Source organism: Choloepus didactylus, chromosome 18, assembly GCF_015220235.1.
Source record: "Choloepus didactylus isolate mChoDid1 chromosome 18, mChoDid1.pri, whole genome shotgun sequence".
Taxonomy (NCBI): Eukaryota; Metazoa; Chordata; class Mammalia; order Pilosa; family Megalonychidae; genus Choloepus; species Choloepus didactylus.
Genome location: NC_051324.1, coordinates 11,685,689 through 11,700,148, shown reverse-complemented (window position 1 = coordinate 11,700,148; position 14,460 = coordinate 11,685,689). Strand labels below are relative to the sequence as shown.

The window sequence follows — 14,460 nt, the reverse complement described above, 5'->3', positions numbered from 1 at the left end:
TGGTGGAATGTTTTAGATTTTCTTTTTTACTTTTATTTATTTATTTGGAGTAAGGAAAATGTTCAAAAATGGATTTTAGTGATGAATGCACAACTATATGATGGTACTGTGAATAATTGATTGTACACTGTGGATGATTGTAGAGTATGTTAGTACATCTCAAGCACATTGTTTTTAAAAAAATGTTTTGCATTTGTTATTTTAAGTTTGAAGTACATAGGTTTGGGGCAGAGATCCTTTTCTGCTCTTCTTCGCTTAATCCAAGATCTCCCCACCTCCTTAGGAAGCCTCCTTCCTACCAAACCTTTCAGGGTAAGGTTTCATGCTAGAACAAGGTTTTCAAATGTGGCTTCCACATATCCTTGATCCGTAGTCTGGAGTAAAAAAGATTGGGGGAAGGTTGAGAATGTCAGTCATTGTCACTGAGAACCACTGAGCTCCTTTAGGTCCTTGGCTTGAGTAAAGACAGTCTTAGAAGGGCCAGAGAAGTCCACTCTCAGCCTCCCAACCAAGGGACTGAAGACTGCCTTACCATCACACCCCCATGGGAACAGTGGCTTCCAGAGCTGGCCCACAGCACTCTCAGGGGCTGCCCTATCCTATTCAATGTACACCTCTCTCCCCAAACCCAAGGAAGTCACATTGCTGCTCCTGACCACAAGATGAGGTGAATGTGGAGAGAAGGGACCATGAGGCTGGGTTGGAAGAGAGCTGGAGTCAATCTGGCCTTAAGGCTGGTAGTCACCCATGAAGACTGGCAGGAAGCAGGCTGAGGGCAGGTGACCCGTCTCAGCCAGAATTCTGAGTTCCACCTTAGGCCCCCACATCAACCACACACTGGTGGCGTGAGGACCTGGATACAGTGAGTTAGTGTGGGAGAAGAAGGTAGTCTGGAGAAAGAGGTTTGAAAACCACCTGTCCGGTGGCTTAACAGGGAATGGTACATTTAAAAACTCCCTTCATCTCTCCAACTCTCTCTGGGCTCAGCATAATGGTTTGCACAAACACAAGTGGGTCAGACAAGTTCAGGCTTGAGGTCAGGAAAAAAATCTCAAGACACACAGATTCTTTTTGACAAACTGTTTATTGAATTTTGGGTCCTTATGGGGTATCTCATTATATTCTAGAATCTCAGTATTTAGGGGGTGGTAAAGTAGCAATGGTGAATTTGGGAATCTGGTCTCCCAAAAGTACCTGCCGCTCTACCCCTGATTCTTCAATGGCTGCCAGGCGGATCACCCCTCCACTGGAGCCATCCCGTTCCATGGCCAAAGCAAGAGCTGTGGATAGAAGGAGAAAGTTAGGGTTAGATGCTGGGCTTACTGCAAGGGATGAAGAATGTTGGGCTGGTTGAGTTGGGGAGTTGAAGCTCACAGGCCCAGAAGCCCAAGTTCTCACCATTGGCAGTGAAGTGCAGACACTCTTCCTTGTCCATGCCCTCCCGGTAGGTAGCATCGACATAACCATAGATATAGGAGCTCCCGGAGCCTCCGATGGCAAAGGACTGCCTTACCATCATACCCCCCATGGGCACTGAGTACACCTGCCAGAGAAGGGGAGGAGTAGAATCAACAGTTGTACCCTCCCCTGACCCATGTACACTCACCTGTCCAGCATGGGATTGGTCTGGGGAGAAATAATAATAGGAAGAAGTAAGGTAGAGACTAAAAGGAGAAATAGAAAGTAGCTATGGTGGGGAGAGGATCAAAGGCATGGCTCCAGTGTGTCATCCTCCTGGGGGTCTGACCTGCCCTCCTTCTTGCGGGTCCCAACCGGCGATGATGATTCCTGCCATCAAGTCTTCCCGGTATCGGTAACACATCTCCTTGAAGAGGCTGGCTGCTGTGTGTACCAGTGGAGGCTCATTCAGCTCAATGCTAAAGAGTGAGGGGAATCAGAGGGAAGGCAAGGTGTCAGAACCTGGGAGTCAGGCCATTTAACTCCTTAGGCCCCAACTCCCTTCAGATATTTTTCCCTCCTTTGCCCATAAGCACCTGTGGAAGCCAAGCTGGTAAGTGACAGCATCAGCTACTGCCTGGGTATCAGCTGCTGAGCCTGAACGGCAGCAAAAAATTCGGTCATGAATGGGAGTCAGCTTGTCAGTCACGCGATTGGCGATGTAGGACCTGCAGGATGGCAGAATGGGTGGGTAAGGGGAGCACTCCATTAATCTCTCACCTCCATTTCAACACCATCCGACTCCCTCAAGGCTCTAGTACAGGCATACTTCCGAGATGTTGCAGGTTTGGTTCCAAACTAATGCAGTAAAGTATCTCAATATAACAAATTCTTTGGTTTCCCAGTGCATATAAAAGTTGTGTTTACACTATTAAGTGGCAATAGCATTATGTCTAAAAGAACAATGTACATACCTTAATTAAAATGAGACACAGAAACATGAAGTGAAACATATTATTGGGAAAATGGTATTGAAAGACTTTCTCGATGCAGGATTGCTACAAACCTTCAATTTGTAAAAGATACAATATCTGCAAAGTGCAATAAAACGAGGTATGCCTGTATTGCCTATTAGTTCTCATCCAAACGGAGGCTGGAGGGAGAAGACTTTCGTAAGGATTTCACCAAAAGGTGAGGGGAGCTGGAAAGGAGTAGAAGCTGGCACAAATCCTTATCTACCTTCCCACAGTGTTCTATGTAGGGCAAAGGATGGGTAGGCAGAACGACAGGAAGAGAAAGATGAGAGGACCTTTAACACATTTGTCCCGAGCTCACCCAGTGGTTGTCCTGGAGTCGGCCCCCAGAACCACGCCCCCATCAAATTGCACAGCCATGATAGTGGTCTGGGAAAAGGGAGAAAGGGGTGAGTCTGGGCCTTTCCTCGTTCTCTAACACTCATAAACCCCCATGATCACTCTATCTAGTCCCCAGAGTACGAACCCGTGCGCCTCTAACCCATTTTCAAATCTCACGGGGGCCTCCTCTGTCTCCCAAACCCAGAACAGTGTCCCAGAATTCCATCTCCCAAATCCCAAAGGCCTTTCCTGGTTTTAATCCCTGGGGCTTCACTCGTCCCCCAAGATTCCAGAATTCCATGCTTCAGCCCACTCTCCACCTCCCACTACGAACGTCTACACAGCTCCAGCATCCTCGGAAAACCTGTCCCCCTGCCTGGACCATATCGCAGACCACTCTACCCCCCAAGCTCTTCCAACCCACTCAGCCCTTATCCTTTCCATACACAAGCTTGTGTACATCTTCAGAACCCCGACCTCTTCCTCACCCCTGTGGAGACTTCCCGGTTTTCCCAGTCGGGAGCGAGCGCCTCCGGCCCCCAAGCCGGTACTGGGCGGGATCCTCGAGCAGCTACTAAGGTTGCCGCCATCTTCCTCCTCCGGGCTGCCACAAAGCAACTGTCGTAAAGCGCTAGGTCACTGTCTCTCTAGTCGTGCTCTGAGGCCTTCCGGAATCGAAGCTGCGCCATGGTTGACGGCAGAAGGGAAAAGAACAGGATATGGACGATTCTTTTGCGACAGTGAGCACTTGATGGCAGCGTGGCAGGCAATACATTTGTTTAAGAAGTCTTCAATGACTACATTTCCTACAGGCCCGCGCGGTTCTCATCTGACCGGAGTTGTAGTTCGCAGGTCCCTCAAAATGCACTTGAGAATCTCTGGGTCGCAAGGTCCGCACTGAGATTCCGAAGAAATTGAAGGATCCCAAGCAAATTCTGTTTCTTGGCTTCTTCTCTATTAATAATTTCCTAATCTGACTAATGCTTTATATTTATAATGCTTTCCTTCATTAGATCCTGGCAACAGGATTGAATGTGATGCATGTGGAGAAAGAAGAGCAGGTGTTTTGTTTGTTTTTTAATATTCTGCTTTGCTTAGTTTTTCTCTTATTTTACATAAGTAGTGATAGGTCAAAAGAGGTTAATTGACTTTGATACATTCGCATAACAAAGTAGTAGCAGAGTCTGACTAAAACCTAGGTAGGCACAGAGTCTTTTTCTACACTTTCACTAAATAGTCATTGCTCCTTGCTGACCCCAAACCAGTGGTTCAAGACTGGGGGGATTTTGCCATACACATACCTCCATGGGGATATTTGGCAACGTCTGGAGACATTTTTAGTTATCACAGTGGAGGTGTGGGGGGTTTGGGGGGACTACTACTGGCACCTAGGGGGTAGAAGCCAGAGATGCTGCTAAAACCCTACAATAGATAGAACTGTCTCCTACAACAAAGAATTATCCTGCCTAAAAATTCAATAATGCTGAGATTGAGAAAACTTGCCCTAAACCAAACAATGAGGTTTCAATATAATTAAATGGGCTCCCTGCCATACTCTTTCACCTCCATCAAACCTTTCTGTATGGCCATAGCCCGTTTTTATGCCTTGAAAATCTGATCCAGACAGCCCTCTGCTTAAAATGAGCTTTTAGGATAAGGTCCAAACTTAATATGGTTTATAAGGCCCTTCATGATTGTTCTGGTTTGCTAATGCTGCTGTTGTGCGAAATACCAGAAATGGATAGGCTTTTATAAAGGGAGTTTATTAGATCACATATTTACAGTTTGAAGGCCATATAATTGTCCAGACTAAGGCATTGACTAGATGATAGCTTCACTGAAGAACAGCTGATGGCATTTGGAACACCTCTGTCAGCTGGGAAGGCTCGTGACTGGAGTCTGCTGGTCCTTTGCTCCAGGTTGTGTTTCAAAGTGGCTTTCTCCAAAATGTCTCTGGGCTCCTATCTCAGCTCCTGTGTGCCCTTTCTTCTTTCTCCTGGGGCGTTTCTCTGTAAGCATATGGGGGTCCTCTCTTAGCTTCTCTGGAGCAAACTCTGGGCTTCATCTCTTAACTTAGCATCTCCAAACATCCTTTGTTCCACATCTCCAAGCATCTCCAAGCGTAGTGAAGCATCTGGGTCTGTGTTGCCTCTTAGCTTCTCTCTTAAGTACTCCAGTGAACTAATCAAGACCTACCCTGAATAGGTGGGGCCACACATCCCTGGAAACAATCTAATCAAAAGTATCACCCACAATTGGGTGAGTCACATCTCCATGGAAACAATCAATCAAAAGTTTCCACCCTAATAAAAAAGACTAATAAATCTGCCTTCACAAGGTTGCACTAAAGAACACGGCTTTTGGGAGGACATAATACATCCAAACTGGCACAATGATCTTGCTTCTGCCCCCTGTCCAGAATCATATCCCCCTTTTTTCTTTACTCTCTTGTCTCCAGGCACCTAAAGTATTTGTAGTGCCCATTCATTCAACACAAAATTATTGAATGTCCGCTAGGGGCCAGGAACTGTTTTAGGCACTGGCGGTACTTCAGGGAACAAAATAAAAATTCTACCCTCCATTGAGTTTACATTCCATTGAGGGGGACAAAACAAACAAATTAAAATGTAAAATATACTATATGTTAGATAGTGTGTCAAACTACAAGAAAAACAAAACAGGGAAGGGAGATAGGAAGTGTGTTGGGGGGGGTATTAAAATTTTAGGAAGAGTAGTAATCAGGGATGGCATCACTGAGGAGGCAACATTTGAATAAAGACCAGAAGGAAGTGAGGGGGGATGCCATTTGGCTATTGGGCAGAAGAGTCTTCTGGACAGAGGGAAGAGCAAATGTAAAGGTCTTGAGGCAGGAACCTGCCTGGCATGTTCAGTGAACACTGAATGTGGCTAGAGCAGAATCAAATCATGTAGGACCTTTAAGGAAACTTTTGTCTTACTCAACTGAAAATATAATCCAGAAAAGTCTCCTGCCTAAAATTCTTAAAATGTTCTGAGATGGTGTGCCAGTTTGAATGTATTATGTCCCCCAGAAAAAGCCATATTCTTTGATGCAGTCTTGCGGGGCAGATGTTTTGGTGCTGATTAGATTTGCATGGAAACACACCCCACCCAACTGTAGGTGATAAGATATTTCCATGGAGGCATGACCCCACCCATTCAGGGTGGGCCTTGATCATTGGAGCCATATAAATGAGCTGATGGAACTCAGTGCAGCTGTGAGTAATACTTTGAAGAGGAGCTACAGCCAAGAAGGACACTTTGAAGAAAGCACAGGAGCTGCAGATGAGAGACATTTTGAAGATGGCCATTGAAAGCAGACTCTTGCTCCAGAGAAACTAAGAGAGGACAAATACTTCAAGAGCAACTAAGAGTGACATTTTTGAGGAACTGCAGCCTAGAGAGGAACTTCCTGGGAGAAAGCCATTTTGAAACCAGAACTTTGGAGCAGACACCAGCTATGTGCCTTCCCAGCTAACAGAGGTTTTCCGGACACCATTGGCCATCCTCCAGTGAAGGTACCTGACTGTTGATGCCTTACCTTGGACACTTTATGGCCTTAAGACTGTAACTGTGTAACCAAATAAACCCCCTTTATAAAAGCCAATCCAAGTCAGACGGGGGACAGAGATGCTTCTGGAAGAACCATCGCGATGGCCACCCAAGGAGAACCCCAAGTTCAGTTTGAACTTGTATTGGTTGGCGATGGTGGTACTGGAAAAACTACATTTGTGAAACGTCATTCGACTGATGAATTTGAGAAGTATGTAGCCACCTTGGGCGTGGAGGTCCATCCCCTTGTGTTCCATACCAACAGAGGGCCTATTAAATTTAATGTGTGGGACACGGCTGGTCAGGAGAAATTCAGTGGCCTGAGAGATGGCTGTTACACCCAAGCCCGGTGTGCCATTATAATGTTTGATGTAACATGAAGAGTTACTTACAAGAATGTGCCTAACTGGCATAGAGATCTGGTACGAGTGTGTGAAAACATCCCCATCGTGTTGTGTGGCAACAAAGTGGATATTAAGGACAGGAAAGTTAAGGCAAAATCCATCGTCTTCCACTGAAAGAAGACTCTTCAGTACTATGACATTTCTGCCAAAAGTAGCTAGAAATTTGAAAAGCCCTTCTTTTGGCTTGCTAGAAAACTGATTGGAGACCCTAACTTGGAGTTTGGCCATGCCTGCTCTTGCCCCACCAGAGGTTGTCATGGACCCAGCTTTGGCAGCACAGTGTGAACATGACTTAGAGGTTGCTCAGACCACTGCTCTGCCGGATGAGGATGACAACCTGTGAGAAAGTGAAGCTGGAGCCCAGCGTCAGAAGTCTAGTTTTATAGGCAACTGTCCTGTGATGTCAGTGGTGCAGTGTGTTTGCCACTTTATTATATAGCTAAGCAGAACATGTACTTAATCTTTGGGATGCTGAAGGAGATGAATGAGCTTCAGAGTGAATGTGGCAGTTAAAAAAAAAAACCTTCATTTTTTGGATCTGCATATTAGCTGTTTTGGAACACAGTTGTTTCCTTTTTGAGTTTCAAATATAAGACTGGTACAATCACATCACACACACACACAAAAAAGCCAATCCATTTCTGATGTTTTGCATTCTGGCAGCATTAGCAAACTAGAACAGATGGGAAGCCATTGGAAGGTTTTGAGCAGGGGAGTGGCAAGTTATAACCTACATTTAAAAGATCACTTTCACTGCTCTAGGAACCATACAACGTATGGAGGGCAAGGATGGACACAGAAAGACAATTAGGAAGCACCTGCAATAATCCAGGTGACAGAGAAGGATAGCTTGGAGGAGGGTGGTAACAGTAGACATGCTAATTAATGGTCAGATTCTGGCTGTATTTTAAAGGTAGAGCCACCATGATTTACTTACAGATTGGATGCACATGGGATGAGAGAGAAAGGTAAGAGTCAAGGATCTGCAAGGTGTTTGATCTAAGAACCCGAAAGAACGAATTGTTAATGTAAGAATATTGGGGACCTAGTGATGGACAGTAGCTAGTGAGGGGAACGAGAGTCTAATATGTTCAGATAAGTTAGTGATGGTGAATTCAAAGGTGTGGTAATGGATATGGGTGTTTGTTATTGGGATTGTAAGTATCAGAGCTGTTTTGTAGGTGAAGAGGAATGAAAGGGGTTGTTTAAAGGCATGTTTTGCACAGATCAGCACCACAAATATAGATAGATGCTTGCATGATATACTTCTAAGGTATGCACTGGCACAGTGTTGACAACAGAAGAGTACATGGGAAAAATCTGCACCTTGCATACTAGGGACTACGATTAATAGGAATACCATACTCTATAAAAGTTTCGCTCACTAAGTTTATTCATCAGAAACTTAAATTCTCCAGAGTGCTCCTATGCCAGCTAAGTCCTGAAACCCAGAGGCAATAGCCTCTTCAAGAACATCAACTAGATAAGTCCCCTTTGCTCATAAAGTTGACACCCTTTTTCAACATGAACAGGTTAGGGTGGTCACTGCCTAGACATCCCTGAAGATCAGGTAAGTGATTAAACTAGAGGAAGGGGTAGCTACAGACAAGATGGAATTTAACAAAGGCTTATGAATACTGGATTTTTATATAATTTTCCTTAGTTGCTAGGGTATTAGAATAGTTAGAAGGAAAAAACTGAAATGCTGGAATTGTAACCCATAGCATCCTTTGAGATTTGTTCTATAGCTACTTGTTAAATTGTAATTTGAAAGCTATTATCTTTGTGTAGATATGTTAGATTTCACAATGAGGAAATGGCAGAAACTATGGTACTATAACTCAAATCACTTTGGAAATATGCTGTATACTCGTTAAATCATACTGTGAAAGATATTGCTTTTTTATAAATATATTTCATAGTAAGGAAATAACTGAAACTGTGGAGTTGTAACCTATACTATTCTTTGAAATTTGCTAACTACTTGTCAAATTGCACTTGGAAAGTTATCACTTTTATGTATATATGTTCTATTCTACTGCAAAAAAAGATGATAAAAAAAGAATAAATTGTCATTTACTGAGCTAGCAAAGGCTATGAGGGGAGCGGGTTGGAGGGGGTGGGGGGTAGTTGCCATCAGAAGCTCCCTTTTGGACATGCTAAATTTGCTACGTTTAGTCGACGTGCAAGTTCAGCCTGGAATCCAGGGGAAAGTGGGTTGGAATTATAACTTGGAAATTATCAGTATATAAAATGGCCAAGCTCTTTCGTTTTCTCGTTGCGTGTCATTTATTAAATATACATTTTTGGAGCTTGCTTGGTGTGAGGCATGACAACCAGTTTTCAGGTTTGGGTAGCTGAAGATGAAATGATGGTACCGTCCCATTATTCACGCAGGGAGAAAGAAAGGGAACACAGGAGGAGGCGCCGGTTCTGCGGGGAGGTGGCGGGCTCCCTGTGGAACCTGCTATGTTTGAGGGGCTTGTAGGAAAGACTTGGCTATACCGGTCTGGAGCTCAGGGTACAGGTCTGAGCTGGAGACTTGGCAACTAGTTGGCAACTGAAGTCATGGGAGTGAGTGGCTGAGATAGGCCGGGAGAAGCGTGCGTCCCTTGGCTGCCGAGAAGAGGGATGACACATCCATCTGCATCCAATTTTTTCTCTTTCCCTTCAGTGCTTGCTGTCGTCACACAAAACGCCCCGCATCGACCGCTGCCAAAAAATACCATTTATTCTCCACAGTTCCTCCCATCCACCCTGGAGCTACGCATGGTGGGAGGAGCCCAAAATTATCCCCGGCCAGGGGCGGGCCTTCGCGGCGGTGACGCGCCCCCAAGGAGGCGGGGCTTGCGAGGGAGGCCCCGCCCCCTAGCGGCGGAGACTAGCCTTGCTGGCGCGACCTGCGGCTGCGCGGACCTCGCCCCCGCGCGTCCCGCGCTCCCTCGCTCTCAGGCCGGCCGTCCTCAGGCCAGCTGGAGCAGGCCGCGCTCAGCAAGCAGACCCTGGGTGCGTTTGTAGACGTCCTCCAGGGTGCTCGCGACCCGGGCTACCGCAGCCCGCGCCTCCGCCTCTCGGCTTCCGGGACACGCCAGCGCGAGCAACTGGCCCCGACCCGGGAAGGCGAGGAAGGCGAGGCTGGCAGCCTGCCGGATGAGCCAGGGGTGGTGCGGGGCCAGGGCCGTGCCGTAGGCGTCGCTGCACTGCGTGCCGGCGTCCGGGCCTCCGACCGTCCCGGTCGCCACCCGGTGGAGGCAGAGCTGGGACCAGCGCAGCGCGCGGTGCAGCAGGAGCATCGTTCTGGAGCCCGAGGTCAAGGGCTGCTGCTCCAGCACTCCCGCCCGCCGCTCCCACGCCGCCATGGCCGCCAGCGTCGTGTAGTGTGCGGCCTCCGGGCCGCGCACCCGGGCTTCGAGGGCTGTGACCTTGCTGGAGACCTCGCTTGTGGCGAAGGCGAAGATGGAGCCGAGGGGAATCAGGAGCCTAGGTGTTGGGTGGTGGTGGGGATGGGGAAGATGATTTGAGACAGGGCCATGGTGCCATACAGAGGCGGGGAGTGGATTAGGGGAGGCGACCACTCACTTGACCAGCTCCCTCCATCCGGCCAGGTACTCAGACAGCTGCACATCCCCTTCCGTGTTCAGGCTGGCGCGGAACTGCCCCACCAGGCGGCCTAGCAAACCCTGGGGGCTCAGACAAGGAGGCTGTTCCCTCCCCGGGGCCTCCAGGGGTCCCGACTCTTGCCGGACCTGGGCGTGGGGTAGGTGGGAGGGTGGGAAGACATGACAGGGAGGGAGTGAGGGCAGATCCCCCAGACTGCTAGGCCTCCTAAGCCAAGCAGACCAGTTGGACTATAAAGAAATTGTTCCTAAGGTCTAGCTGGCGTCAGTCCTGCTGTGCCTTCTTAGAGGAGAGAGAAAACGAGGGGAGGACCTGCCCTTCCCCAGATCTTCAAGCTGGCTCCACTTCCCCCTGCTCCGGGTCCCACCTGGCGCTCCCTGTCCTAGCCCTGCCCAGAGCGTACCTGCAAGGGTAGCGGTCTCTCAGGAACGCAGGACCGTGCCCCGGATCCGCAACCCGACAGCCCCCCTGGAAAGAGGAGAGACAGAGCCGTGAGGGCTCAAGGAGGAAGTTTGAGTCCAGAGGGCCTGGACTTCTGGGTTCCTTCCCCAGCGGGTGGGGGAAGGGGCCACTCACGGAGGCTCCGAGCACTGAGATAAAGAAGCAGCAGCGCGAAGACAGCGAGAGGGACTGCGTGGCGGACCCAGCGCCGCGGGACCGGGGGCGGCAGCGCGACGCCCATGGCTGCTGCTGGGACCACCGCCCCCGCACCGGCCCCTAGCCAGTGCGTGTCCCTCCGCCTCCAGGAGGGGAGAGAAGCCCGCGGTCCCCTGAGGCGCTAAGGGTTAATAATTAATCTCCTAAGGCCCCCTCCCCGGTGCCTTGTGCCCTTTGCCCCAGAGGACAGCTACACAGGGGTGAGGATCGGATAAAGACGATTTGGGGGACCCGGAGGCAATGGCACATTTCTGCATTTCCATTCCTTGTAGGGCTGGCTTGCAGTAAGAGGCAGTCTGGGTATTGGGAAGAGAGGCTGGGGCCAGCACCAGCTCCCCCACTGAGCAATGGTGTGTGCCCTGAGTTCTCGTCATGGTAAATTGAGGAGGATAATAGGGACTTTGTAGGCCTGGTGTGAGGATTAAGTGATAACGTATGTGAAACACTGTAAATGGAAAAGCTTACTACAATTTGGGATCCAGGGAACACCCACTTCTAGATTCTCCATCCTGTCCCCAGGATGTCTTGATCTGGGTACATGACATCTCAATTATATACTTCAGGCTTTACCTTTTTACATTTTTGTGGTTTAAAATTTTAAACTCCAGATTAGCTCCTCATTCAGTCATTGAACTAACCTTTATTAACCGCTTCCCCACACCAGGCCCTATGCTAGACTTCAAGAATACAAAGGTGCTTTCACAGAGCTCAAGGTCCACTGGGGAGAATTTATTTATCATCCCTCTCCCTCACTGGAATGTGAGCCCTGGGGAAGACCCAGTTCTATTTGTTTTTCCAGGTTGCTGATCTATTTCCAGCACTTAAAATATTGCCTGGGCCCAAATACGTTGCTGCTAAACAAATATTTATCGAAAAAATGACTGTGGATGAGGGACAGACAAATGAGGGGTTGCCCCCTAACAAGTTGGAGCCAAGTTTTTTAGGCAAATTAGGAGTCCACCTGGTGGTCAGAGTGGGGAGGCATTCCAGGAGAGGAAATGAGAAGTGGCAGAAACAGCCTCTCGTGCTCTCACAGGTTCTCAGTCCCTTTAATTTCTTAATTCCTCTCTGTGTGTGTATATATACATATTTTTTTCTGGCCAGAGGAGGGGTGTTTCAGATTCTCAAGGGATCAGGTCCCCAATGTCTAAGATCTTTCCCAGTTTACCCTATCTGTCAGTCTGATAATCCCCCCACCATCCTGGATGGAGGTTCCTGTGGTTGATCCAGACCCATCCCGGCACTGGTGGGATTCAGGGGCCATCACTACCAACCCCACTCCAGGTTCCACATTTCCCTGTGTTGGAATGATTCCCAGTTTGCTGGCTTTGACTTTATGGGAAGCGGCTTTTTCTTTCTGGGTTCCAATGACCTCTTCAAAAGAGGAAGGTGGGATTAAATTCAATAGTTCTGCAAAGCAGTTAACACAATTCCTGGCCTAGAGTCAACCTAAACTGGCGCTGGGAGCCTGGGCCTCCGGGCAGGGAACCAAGTCTGCAAGGTTCACGGAACGGATTAGTTTTGGGTATCACAGTCTTCGTGGCTGTTCCGCAATCCGAGCCCTCGTGGAGGAGATGATATAAAGCCGCGTTAACGCGCCCTGCGCTCCGTGGCTGCGAGATGAAGAGGGTCGCGGGAGCCAAACTGCTGCTGCTGCTGCTGTGGATGACGCGCTGCGGACACGTAGGGTCGGGTGGGCCGAGCGGCCACACGTCGGTCATCGAGGTGACCAACGGGGGCCCCTGGGGCGACTGGGCCTGGCCTGAGATGTGTCCTGACGGGTTTTTCGCCAGCGGGTTCTCAACCAAGGTGGGTCTGGAGAGGGCGGAGGCGCGCCAGACCTCAGAACCGAGGGCGGCAGTGCTCTGACTCTCCCTCTCCCCTCCTTGTCGCCCAGGTGGAGCCCCAGCAAGGGATTCCTGGCGACGACACCGCTCTGAATGGGATCCGGCTACACTGCGCACGCGGAAACGCAGAACGCAACACGCACGTGGTGGAGTCGCAATCTGGAAGGTGGGGGGCAGGGACCAAGGATCCCCTAGGGTGGGGTATGTCCCTTACTCTCCATTACAAACCCTTTCTGCCCGCGGGCAAGCTCTTCCAAAGATGTGCTGCAGTTTAGGCCTGGGCGGGGTGTACATGGACTACCTCCCGACGCCACCTCCTTGGGGGTCAGGTGACCAGACCTAACCACCTGGGTCGCCTAGCCTGGAGGAGGGGTGAGGGAGCCCGCGAGCCAGGGCGATTCCATTTTCTTCGCAGATGGGGCGTGTGGAGTGAGCCTCTGTGGTGTCCCCGCGGCGGCTACTTAGTGGCCTTCTCGCTTCGGGTGGAGGCTCCCGTGACCCCCGGGGACAATACGGCGGCGAACAACTTGCGCTTCCGCTGCTCCGACGGTGCGGAGCTGGAAGGGCCTGGCCTGGCCTGGGGAGAATTTGGAGATTGGAGCGATTCGTGTCCCAAAGGCGTGTGCGGTTTGCAGACCAAGATCGAGCCTCCTAGGGGTCTCCGCGATGACACCGCGCTTAACGACGTGCGCTTATTCTGCTGCAGTAGTTGATACCCTCATCGTCCTCTCCCCACCACCAAGGCCTGTCCCACCTCCCTCTATTAAAGCTTCTGCGTGTTGTCTGTGGTCTTGCTTGTTTTAGGGGTGGGTTTCCTTGTCTTCCTCCCGAACCTAGTATTGGGCTGGGCCCCACTTCAGGTTTGGTTTCAGGGGTCCAAAGGAGACCATAATCCAAAAAATCCAAAAACTCTCACTCAACACAATTTTCCATACAAGTTAAGGAAGTCCCTGGCTTTCTGAGAGTGTCCGTAGAACATCACACTCCCCTTAAGAGCCTAGGTTGTCTCCTTTCTGAAACAACATGCCCCTAGATTAGGAAACTTCCACAAATAAGGAGGTGACAAAGCTAGAAGGGCCATAAGGCTTCCTTTTCTAGACTGTAAGAGGCTAAAGTGTCTTTTCCATAGTTTTCTCCCCCCCCACCCCACCCTTGCAAAGCCAAACAGTGGCCTTTCAAACTACTGATTCTCACTTTAAGACCTATGTCCTGGCTGTTTGCTCTGCCTGGAATCCCGCAGCCATTCAGATGGTTGTTAAGCCCATTTTGCAGCTCAATTTTCACCAGATTTCAGCTCGAATTTCACTTTCTCGGAGAAATTTTACTTACCGTGTAAAAATATAGCCCCGCCATCAGTTAATGTCTATCCCATTGCCAAGGCAATTTTTGAAAGTGCTATCACCAATTAAAACAATCTATTGCCTCTTTTAAAAATTGCCCACCTCCCACACCTGCATTGTTAAGTTCTTTGAGCTCGTTGAACTTGTCTGTCTTGTTTACCACCGTGTTACCAGCGCACACCATTTGTTATTTAGGAAAATAAGCAGGGTGCAAGGGCCCCAAACACGAGGGACAAAGCCCGGGTGCATCCAGGGTCCCTAGGGCACTCGA

General features: G+C 49.2%; 3 protein-coding genes and 1 pseudogene across 4 annotated transcripts; 2 read left to right on the top strand and 2 right to left on the bottom strand.

Annotated features, from left to right (window-relative positions):
* Positions 1-1,065: 1,065 nt before the first annotated feature.
* Positions 1,066-3,392, bottom strand: PSMB6 (proteasome 20S subunit beta 6). Of its 2 annotated transcripts, none has more exons than XM_037808349.1 (6): positions 3,242-3,392; positions 2,734-2,801; positions 1,995-2,126; positions 1,748-1,877; positions 1,399-1,543; positions 1,066-1,280 (listed from the first exon to the last, which is right to left on the bottom strand). In XM_037808349.1, exons 1-6 carry the CDS (start codon positions 3,341-3,343, stop codon positions 1,132-1,134), a joined length of 726 nt encoding a protein of 241 aa, XP_037664277.1. In that variant the 5' UTR covers positions 3,344-3,392; the 3' UTR covers positions 1,066-1,131. The 2 variants fall into 2 exon arrangements, with proteins under 2 accessions (XP_037664277.1, XP_037664278.1); XM_037808350.1 differs by having other exon boundaries at positions 1,098-1,318.
* A 3,032-nt stretch (positions 3,393-6,424) lies between these two features.
* Positions 6,425-7,070, top strand: LOC119513293 (annotated as a pseudogene).
* Positions 7,071-8,994: 1,924 nt separating this feature from the next.
* GLTPD2 (glycolipid transfer protein domain containing 2) lies at positions 8,995-11,115 on the bottom strand. Its single transcript, XM_037808344.1, has 4 exons — positions 10,922-11,115; positions 10,749-10,813; positions 10,307-10,473; positions 8,995-10,207 (listed from the first exon to the last, which is right to left on the bottom strand). The coding sequence occupies exons 1-4, from the start codon at positions 11,025-11,027 to the stop codon at positions 9,691-9,693; spliced, it is 855 nt and encodes a 284-aa protein (XP_037664272.1). The 5' UTR covers positions 11,028-11,115; the 3' UTR covers positions 8,995-9,690.
* VMO1 (vitelline membrane outer layer 1 homolog) lies at positions 9,645-13,633 on the top strand. The gene is made up of 3 exons (XM_037808365.1): positions 9,645-12,811; positions 12,900-13,015; positions 13,265-13,633. The coding sequence occupies exons 1-3, from the start codon at positions 12,623-12,625 to the stop codon at positions 13,560-13,562; spliced, it is 603 nt and encodes a 200-aa protein (XP_037664293.1). The 5' UTR covers positions 9,645-12,622; the 3' UTR covers positions 13,563-13,633.
* Positions 13,634-14,460: the final 827 nt, after the last annotated feature.

Excerpts from the sequence above, each read along its gene's own strand:
- PSMB6 (XM_037808349.1), bottom strand. The coding sequence starts at position 3,343 with ATGGCGGCAACCTTAGTAGCTGCTCGAGGATCCCGCCCAGTACCGGCT. Across the intron at positions 1,878-1,994 it reads TACCAGCTTGGCTTCCACAG|CATTGAGCTGAATGAGCCTC; the intron begins GTGCTTATGGGC and ends CTCACTCTTTAG. Across the intron at positions 1,281-1,398 it reads TCTGCACTTCACTGCCAATG|CTCTTGCTTTGGCCATGGAA; the intron begins GTGAGAACTTGG and ends TTCTATCCACAG.
- GLTPD2 (XM_037808344.1), bottom strand. The coding sequence starts at position 11,027 with ATGGGCGTCGCGCTGCCGCCCCCGGTCCCGCGGCGCTGGGTCCGCCAC. Across the intron at positions 10,814-10,921 it reads TCTCAGTGCTCGGAGCCTCC|GGGGGCTGTCGGGTTGCGGA; the intron begins GTGAGTGGCCCC and ends TCCTCTTTCCAG. Across the intron at positions 10,208-10,306 it reads GGATGGAGGGAGCTGGTCAA|GCTCCTGATTCCCCTCGGCT; the intron begins GTGAGTGGTCGC and ends CCCAACACCTAG.
- VMO1 (XM_037808365.1), top strand. The coding sequence starts at position 12,623 with ATGAAGAGGGTCGCGGGAGCCAAACTGCTGCTGCTGCTGCTGTGGATG. Across the intron at positions 12,812-12,899 it reads CCAGCGGGTTCTCAACCAAG|GTGGAGCCCCAGCAAGGGAT; the intron begins GTGGGTCTGGAG and ends CTTGTCGCCCAG. Across the intron at positions 13,016-13,264 it reads GTGGAGTCGCAATCTGGAAG|ATGGGGCGTGTGGAGTGAGC; the intron begins GTGGGGGGCAGG and ends TTTTCTTCGCAG.